The sequence below is a fragment of the Hirundo rustica genome, chromosome 16, assembly GCF_015227805.2.
Source record: "Hirundo rustica isolate bHirRus1 chromosome 16, bHirRus1.pri.v3, whole genome shotgun sequence".
NCBI classification, from domain to species: Eukaryota; Metazoa; Chordata; class Aves; order Passeriformes; family Hirundinidae; genus Hirundo; species Hirundo rustica.
In genome coordinates, this window is record NC_053465.1 from 4,763,764 (window position 1) to 4,773,079 (window position 9,316).

Sequence of the window (9,316 nt, forward strand, 5' to 3'; positions counted from 1 at the left end):
TATTTTTTAAGGCATTCAGAAATTCTTTCACAGTAGACAAAACTTAATCTGTAGATGGGTAACAACAATTGCTATGTGAAACGTGTACAATTTACTATCTGGTGCTACTAATTGATGTAATTATCACTAATTAAATGTTCCAAAGATAGTGATTTTTGTAATTGTTATTCAATGGCTTGAAGTGGCTTATGAACTGATCAGCGGAATGGTTGTAGATTTGTATGTTAAGACTAAATTAAATTAGTGCTACAGAAGTTATTTTCCTAATGTATTTAGCCTGAAATAAAACTGATATCACATTTAGCTAACCAGGGCATTTGATGAATAGGTGCAGAGTAGATTTGCTTTTAGTTAACATTCAAGCTAAAAAAATAGCTATATTCCCTCTTTCATGCCAGGAAAGCCTGAGTGCTCATACATTAATGGAGAAGATAATTGCAGAGGGCCACAAATGTCATTGAATAAAGAAGGAACTCGTTCAGATTTTCTCAGAAAATTCTATGCCCATTCTGGTCTTTCAGTTAATATGTCTGCTTTTTTAAAGGCAATTTGGTAGATCCTGTCAGCACACAAATACCTCTTCAGAGTCTGTTGTAAAAGTGGCATTTAGGCTGACTAAAATTTATGTCCTGTGTTCTTTTGTTGTGAAGGAGGCAATTCTGATTTCATAACTTGTTATGCCACAGTTGGGAGTGATTAATATTGATTACAAATATTTCTTATTTACAAATGGTGACTGGAAAGCACTTTTCTGAAGTGGTGCACAGTGCTGGTTCTCAGTGAAATAACTACTGAGGTGAAAGCATGGTTATTAAGATGAGTCAATCATAATAACCTTAAATTTCTGATTTCCTCATCTTTTAGCCATTTGTGCAGTACCGCTGGAGCATCTCTCAAGAGGTGAGTGGAGGAAGGTTGAATTTCTGGGTTTTGTTCAAAGGAAATCAGTATAATCCCTGTGTTCTCAGAGATTATCTCAATTATTGAAATTGTCACTTTGTAGTAGAGGACAGGAGCATATGGGACTTGTGAGGGGGAATTTCTAAAGTATTCCAGCTCTTTATCTCTCTGAAATAAAGATGAACTGTTCTGCAGGCTTCTGTCTGCATGAGCCCCTCCCAGCGAGAGCTTCAGGAAGGAGGCGTTGGGCATTTTGCTCCTCTGCTGAGGTTTTGTATTGCCCTGGTGCTGTGTTCTTCTAGTGACAGTCATTGTATTTGACTTCAGTCTTTTCCTTACTCTGCAATTACCTGTGTGTCAGCATTCCTCTGCCTCTACAGTGCCATAGAGTCCTTTGCAACCTTCATTTTGAACAAAAGTTTTAATGGCAGCAACAAAAGATCTTGTTCCTTTCATGAAAGCTCTTGGATAACATCTTCATTCCCAGAGCACTGGCCAAAGGCTTCATAAAAGTATTACACATGTTATTTTATCCCTGTATATTTTGAATACAAGCTGTATCAGAGATATTAAACGGTGTTTTAACCATAGTGGTCTATTAAATTTGTGCTTCTTAGAGTACAAAGTATAAATGATTTTCATAATGGAGGATGATTGCTCTGTTTTCTCAATCTGCCTTCAATTCATGGACACTTCAGGGTGTACTTGCAGCCTCGTGTTCAAGGGTTTATATGCAACTCCCATTACTGTTTGTTCTTCAATAAACAGCTTTTAAAGGCTAAAGCTGTGTGTGAGCTGTTAAGTAACAGCTAAAAAAATTGCCAAAACTGTTGTTGCCCTCCTAGCAGAGAGTTTGTTGCTCGTGAATGTTCAGAGAGATCTTGAATGAGATTATTAACTACTTTGCAATCAGTTTTCCTTCGGTGTTAATTGTGCTGCTAAATTCTAGGATATTGTGTTAAAAATAATTCCAAAGCCAGTGTCACATCACAGACACATTTTTGGGCTTAAAAGAACAGATGTTTTAAGTTGTGGGTCCGGTCTGCATATAAAAAACTCCCTTTTTGTCATGAAGCTTTCACAACCCAAGCCAAAGGTCCTGCTTAGTGCCTCTAAGTCTTTAAAAAAAGAAAAACAACCAGGTTGTAGCATTTTAAAAATGGAAAAATAGTCTTGTTCTTCCCCCACAGAAGTACACACAGAGCTCTACCTATGATGTTTGGTACTTGGATTAAGACCCAGACTGTGCAAGCAGCTTGCAAATTATGGAGTAAAAGTGTGGGGCTCATAAATAAGTAATGCTCATTCATATTTAGCAATAAAAGTGGTGCTGATTGAGTCATTGACATTCCTGAGCTCACAACAAGAAGTGCAAGGACAGAGCTGGGTTTTTTCCCTTTGAAATGTTCATAAGTGTTCCTCCCTCAGGTGGTGGTGGGTTTGTTGAAGTAAATGTCAACAATAGTTTTAAATCTCAATAAAATGGTGCTATTGGGTTATAGGTAAGAACTTTCACCCTGCAGAATTCTTAATTGCTTTCCTGAACCCCTATAATTCCTTAATCCTGCAAATGCAACTATATTGACTGAAAATTGTAAGGAGGAAGGGAGGAGACTTAAAGGTTAAGGGAACAGAGAAGTGCTGTGAGTTCCCTACTGTCCACAGGAACATCTGTGCAATCTTGCATGAAGGGCTGGCTTTGTGGTGTCAGAAATTGAGAGAGCTTTTCTCTTTTGTGGCACTCATCCAGGGCAGCTCGCAGAGTTTTTATGCCTGTCTGCAATTCTCACATCAGAAGGAAAGATAACACTCCTTATTGTGCCTCATCTATTTGCAGAACAAGTTCTGCAGAGTGCAGGAGGTCTCTTTTAGGACCAGGTCTGTACTGCAAAGTGGTGCTGGTGCCACTGCTCCACAGCTGGCATTGTGCAAAATTCATCCCCCCTCGCAGAAATCATATTGTTAAAGTTCTTTCTCGCAAGGATGTTAACCTCTGGTCTTTCCATCCTAGTTCTGCTGTGAAAATGAATGGTCATTTACAAACCATTAGCATTCTTTCAAATCAAAATATAATCACATCTTGCTAATTTCAAGGCCCTTTCCTCCCAGCAAATCTCATTAATTATCACAGACAGGTGTTTTTCAACAAAAGCTCCTTCTTGCGTTCTCCCCTCTTCTCCGGCCTCCCACTTGAGCTAATGAAGCTTCAGTGATGGTCTGTGGAACAATGGAGCAATTTCTGTAACTGCAGGTTGGAGAGAACGAATAAGGGATGGTAATTGAGGAGGGGCCAGAGGAGAGGCTGCGGGAGCAGAGTTCCTCTGTCTGTGTAAAGAGATCTCTCATTACTGGTGATTAGGGAGGAAGCATTTAGAGAGACAGGATGAAAGTAGCTGTGCTAAAATAAAAATGGAGTTTTTGATCGTTTATTGATATGCAGATGCTGCTGTAGGAAAAGACCACAGACCTCGTTAGGGCAGCCTTTATGTCCTCGAGTTAATGGAGTGTAGGTTTATATCAAGAGAGGGGAGCTGGCATCACCTCCACACTGATCCCGTGGGAAGTCACTCATCCAAAAAGCTCCCTGGCATGACTTGCAGCTGCGTGAATGCTGTTTACCAACACTCCCTGCATAAATTGGATGCTTCTCTCTGGAATTAGCCAGGTTTCTTTTCGCTGTGGAAATGAAGCCTAGGTGCTTCCCCAAATATTTGAATCATATTCATAATTACAGCAAGTCTTCATGGTTGTTGAAAATAGGTATTGCCTGATTAGCTTATGCCTACACAATAGGAAAGAGGCATTTTTTTTAACAAATATGGCAAATAAATGATGCACAGGTGTTTTGCTGGGCTGGTTGACAAGCAGCTCTGCCTCATTTAGTGGTTATGCATTTTCACAATTCCTCTTGAATTATGCCTAGAAGCTCCCTAGTCCCTGCCGCTTCCAAATACATATAGACATTTGTATTCTGAACACTGAAAACCAGCAGAACTCAAATATTCTTTTAAGCATACTTTAATTAGTCGTCAGCTACTCTGAAGCTTCAGAGCAGCTCCCAAGGTTTTCAGTATGAAAACCAGGCTCAGATGTGACCTCATGTCCAGGCATAAGTAGTTATTTTTCCTTTTTATTTGGCAAAGAAAGAGCTCTTATTTCAGCAAGGAATATAAGTATCTTCCCTGCAAAATCCAGCAATGAATAAAATTACTTTCAGCCAAGTGTAGATAATTCTGCCCACATGGAGGTCAGAGACCATAAAAATAACTGGGCAAAAGGCTCACAAGGAAATATGTCCTTTTCTTCCCTCTGGGAAAGGAAGGTGTCACAACAGGCACCTTTTCTACCAGAATGAATATCTACTAGTTCCACCTCTCCCGAAGAACAACTGAAGAGAACCACAGCTGGAAACCGGTGCTCTGCTCATGTTACGGCTTTGTCATTTTTAGGTAAACCAGTGGGGTTTGTAAGTTACAGGATGAGTTATTGCTGATGTAACCTCTCCAGATCCCAGCTGCATGTAACATGCTCTGGAAAAGACCAGAAGCTGGAGAGAATTGAGAGATGTGCATCACCACACCCTCAGGGGCTGTCAGGAACCTGCTCACCAGAAGTAAGAGCTGGTTTTTTCTGTGCTGTGTATCTGCCTCCTCGGGCAAGTCCATAGATGTTTTGCTTCCAGCTGGACTTTATCATTTCCGCCAACACCTTGTTCACTATAAAATATTAAGCAAGCTTCTTATAAAAATACTTTATTGAAGTTTTCAGAAGGGAGCAGACACAGGGCAAGGTACGAGCAGGCTCAACATTTATCCTGCCAATTCATACTGCCAGGGGTGTACTTTGACCCATATATAACAGACTGACAGAACATGCCACAAGTCTGAAATATCACATACACAAGACATCATTTAAAACCTGACTTCAGATGACAATACTGAGCTACTTGACAAATATCACTGAGATACAGTCGGATGGCATTTTCTCTTACTCATAGCAGCAGCCAAAAAGCAGTTTGCTTGCAACAGCAAAACGTAATTGGCAATCACAACACCATAAGCTTTTGGGTGCTACTTTACAGCATTTAGGTTTCTATTTGTAAATGCAGTTTTCGGACTTATTGCACGTTCCCTGTGCAATACTGTTAAATACGAGCATTTGCCATGGCAACTAATTACTTATTTGTGTTACTACATCACTGAGCAGTGCCAGCAGTGGAATTAATCTGCTTTTTGGTCACACTGCCTCTGTGCCCATAGAGGTTGCAGAACAAATGGGCAACTGTGATGAAGCATGAGATGGGAAGCAGAGATAAAATGGTAAGACCAAGGCTAGAGCCCTGGTCTCTTGAATTTGGACTCTCTCTGTGTAATTTGTTGACAGCTCTTAAAAAAAAAAAAAAAAAAAATTAAACAGTAAAAGAATTGATGTTTGTGTTGACTGAATCAGCTCAACCCAGGTCTCCAGTGAAGCGAAGCATTTTAAAAGAAAGAATGCAAGAGTTCTGACACTTGAAAAATTTAAAAGGTCTGAAAAGAACATTAAAAAAAGGAACATAAAAAAAACCCAAAACAAAACAACACAAGATGTGCTTCTCTCTGAGCTTGTCATTCCCTAACACAGTGCCAGAAGAGTATCTTTAAAATCCTGCAGAAGAGATTTGAAAATGTCTTTGTGCTGCCAGGGTGGAGCCTGTGCAGAAGCTGGAACTGCGCTGGCACCTTTCACACTTCACAGGAACCCTTTCCTGGGGGTTCCAGGGCTCGTTCCTGCGGCGTGGCTCCGGGCAGGAGGGAAGCACTGCCACGGGAGCACTGGGCTCTGGGAGGCAGGACCCAGGGGAAATCAGAGCGGTTTTGAAGCAGGGAAGGGTCAGGCATTGCCAACAGCACGCTTCAAGATGCTCAGTGCCTCAGAGCCTGGCTGTAAAGTCCTTAGGGCAGAGATCTGTCCCTTCTTGGGGTGTGGAAGGGACAGGTATTGCACCCCATGAAACAGGGATCCGGATTATGGCTGCGGCTGCTGGAACAAAAATGATAAATGAGATGTTTTCCTTCTGAGGTTTGTTCTTTTCTTTCTGTATCATCATCATCTGTGTGAGGAAAACACGCTCCCATTTACGAGAAAGATCAGATCTGCCAACAGCTACGCTGTAGCTTAGTGCAGTAGTTTAAGTCAGATATTTATTTTTATTAGGGTTGTTTTTTTTTTCAGTTTTCATTTCATTGGAGCAAAATGCTGGTGCTGCTCAGGCTGCCTAGGTGGCAGCAGAGCTCTTTTGTGGCACCTACAAGTGGCGGACACAAATTTCACTACCTGTGGTTAATGTCAATAAACCCCTTTATCCCCCTTAGCAGTGGGATTTTTTTGTTGATGAACTAAAATAAGTTAATGGTGGGCTCTCTTCTGCCTTCCTCACCTGCCCCACACCACTGCTCCTGGGTTCTCCCAAGGAAACAAGCTCCAGTCCCACACCAGTAGAGCAGAAGGAAACCAGAGCTTTTCTCATCCTCACGCTGGGCTGGCTTCACATTCAGTAGCTCTGAAGGGCGTCGTGAGGCTGAATCTTCAGCTTCTTGGGACAAAGGAGTTTAATAAAAGCCCTTCTGAAGCTGGAGTGACAGAGAGGATATAGGACAGGGTTGACAGCTGAGTTGATCCACAGCAGCCAAAAAGAAGTCTCATACCAGAACTCGGAGATGCACTGGCCGTGGCAGCCAGCGCGGATGATCATCAGGAGAGTGTACGGTGCCCAGCAGATCCCAAAAATGCCCACAATGATTGCCAGCGACTTGGCCACTTTCTTGTCTCTCGAGAGCCTGAAGCGTTGAGTCGTGCTCTGGGAAATGATCTTCACCCGTTTCTCCGAGGACAGAGTGGAGGCTGGATTTTTACAGCTCTTTTTGTTGCAACACTCGGGTTTCCTGGAGCTCTCCAAACTTGTTGCCAGCAGGTCTTTGGCATCCAGGCTGGAAGAGGAGGCTGCTGCTTGAGCTTTGCTCTTAGAGAGGTCGAGGGTTTCAGCTGACTCCTTCTGCTCCCACTTACAGCATCTCAAAGAAAGCTTTGCCTCCGGGCTCCTTTCCATCTCTTCAGTGAAGGACTGGTTGTGCACTTCGTGGAAAACATCCAGGCGCATTTTGGTGCGCTTCTGTATGTTCAGGTAAATGCTTAGGTTGAAAAACATCACGCTGATGAAAGGGGTGAAAAACTCCAGCGTGGAGGCTGTCATGAGGAAATACCAGTTGTAGAAGAACTCGGCGTAGCATTCCCCGGTGGGGATGATGCTCTGGCCTGATATGTACTCCCAGCTGATAATGGCAGGTCCGTACAGCAGGAATGCCAGCACCCACACCAGCACCATCTTCAGCACTGCTTGCCTGGTGTTGCCTTGCTGGGCTCTGTAGGCGACCTGCAAGAGGAAAGCCTTTTCTTACACACAGTCCCACACCCCAGCTGGCTGAGGCTCCTCACAAATGGACTATTAGCATTTCTGGTAAAGTTGCTAGGCAATATCCCAGCAGTCCAACAAATTGATATGCCATAGGAAACAGGAGCAATTGCTAGATAAACCACGCTCTTAGAGGGAAGATTTAGAACATCCATTTTACAGCTCCAAAATATGGTGTCTGCTAAGTGGAAATGTACTGACTTGGTTGGAGCCTGGCAGTTCTCTGCGCCCACCAGAGCTGTCCCCAGCTACTCCCTGTAAGTCCCAAGGAGAGGCACTTGACAAACTCCTGGGCTAAATCCCTGTTGTATTTGTAGTCAGGGAACGAGCAAACAGCAGTTGGTCAGTTCTGCCTGTGAACTGCTCATTACCTCCTGCAAAAGGCCGAGCATTTTGATCTCCCACACACTCAGAGACCTCGCCACGTTCCCTGCCAAAGCCGGCAGTGCAATCTGCTGCTGTGCTAGCCAGGGAGAAGCTGTGAGTCTGACTGCAATCCACTTGTTTGTCCTGGGCGAAACAAGCTCTTGTAAGTTAGTTAAAAGTCTGCTTACCTGGCTGGCTTGCTTGTACACTACAATCCTGTCACCTGGGAAGGGAACACCTGCACAACGGGGACTGAGCCTTAAGTGATTGAATTATGCCAGGAATTATGCTGAATTATGTATTTGTGGATGATTATTGCCTCCCAGGCTGAATGAGTCATAATTTCTGAAGAACTCAAAGAACTTTTAATTATCGCAGAGAACCTGGAGAATAAAGCAGGAGGAGAGTTATGCCCCTCTCAGCTGCCATTACAGGACTCACCGCTCTTGTCACCGAGAGGAATCTGTCGTAGCTAATGAGCACGATGTTGAAGACCGAAGAGGTGCACAGCAAGTAATCGACCACCAGCCAGAGTTTGCAGAGGCTTCTCCCGAAGATCCATCTCCCCGTCAGCACATAGGGCACGTACAGGGGGATGCAGAAGGCACCTGCAAGCGGAGCGGTCCGTTCCCGGTCAGGCTCGGGCTCTGCACCGTGGGAGACCCGCGGGTGCCCGGGGGGGAACGGAGGGAGCGGCGGGGGGACAGCGGGAGGGGAGCGGGGACCGGGGACTGTAGGAGGGGAGCGGGGACAGGAGCGGGGACAGCGGGAGGGGAGCGGGGACAGCGGGAGGGGAGCGGGGACAGCAGGAGGGGACCGGGGACAGCGGGAGGGGAGCGGGGACAGCAGGAGGGGACCGGGGACAGCGGGAGGGGACCGGGGACAGCGGGAGGGGAGCGGGGGCAGGAGCGGGGACAGCGGGAGGGGAGCGGGGACAGCGGGAGGGTGTCGGGGGCAGGAGCGGGGACAGCGGGAGGGGAGCGGAGACAGCGGGAGGGTGTCGGGGGCAGGAGCGGGGCCGGAGTGGAGGCACGGCCCGGGGGATCAGCCCAGGGGGAGCTCCGTGCTCGCTGCCCGCCCCGCCACCGAGTTGCCGCCGGGCCGCGCCGGCGGGCGGCACTTTATTACCTACGAGGAAATCCGAGATGGCCAGGTTGAGGAGGAAGAAGTTGTTCTGGGTGCGCAGGCTGGAGTCCGCCACGAAGGCCAGCATGACCAGCGCGTTGCCCGCCACGGTGACGGCGATGAGCAGGGCCATGAGCGCTCCCAGCGCTGCCGTGCCCGCGGCTGCCAGGCTCCCGGCGGTGGAGCCGTTCAGCGCCCCGCCGCTCTCCATGGCCCGCTCCGCTCCCGCAGCGCCGCCGCCCCGGGGCTGCTGCCCCTCCCCGTCCCGCCCGCTCCCGCCTCCCGCCCCCCCAACCCTCGCGTACCCCCCGAGCAGCCCCCAAACCCCCGGAGCGGCCCTAAAGCCGCCCAAGCGTCTCTGCAGCTCTCGAGAGCGTCCCTGGGCGTCTGCACATTCCCGCGTATCCTCTCAGCCCGGGGGGTATCTTTGAACTAGCCCAGAACATCCCTTCATTCCTTCAGAGAGTCCCTGAG

At 46.6% G+C, this 9,316-nt stretch overlaps 1 protein-coding gene across 1 annotated transcript; it reads right to left on the reverse strand.

Moving 5' to 3' along the window:
* Positions 1-4,686: 4,686 nt before the first annotated feature.
* Positions 4,687-9,080, reverse strand: HRH3 (histamine receptor H3). The gene is made up of 3 exons (XM_040080028.2): positions 8,846-9,080; positions 8,159-8,325; positions 4,687-7,312 (listed from the first exon to the last, which is right to left on the reverse strand). The coding sequence occupies exons 1-3, from the start codon at positions 9,051-9,053 to the stop codon at positions 6,434-6,436; spliced, it is 1,254 nt and encodes a 417-aa protein (XP_039935962.1). The 5' UTR covers positions 9,054-9,080; the 3' UTR covers positions 4,687-6,433.
* Between the last annotated feature and the right edge of the window lie 236 nt (positions 9,081-9,316).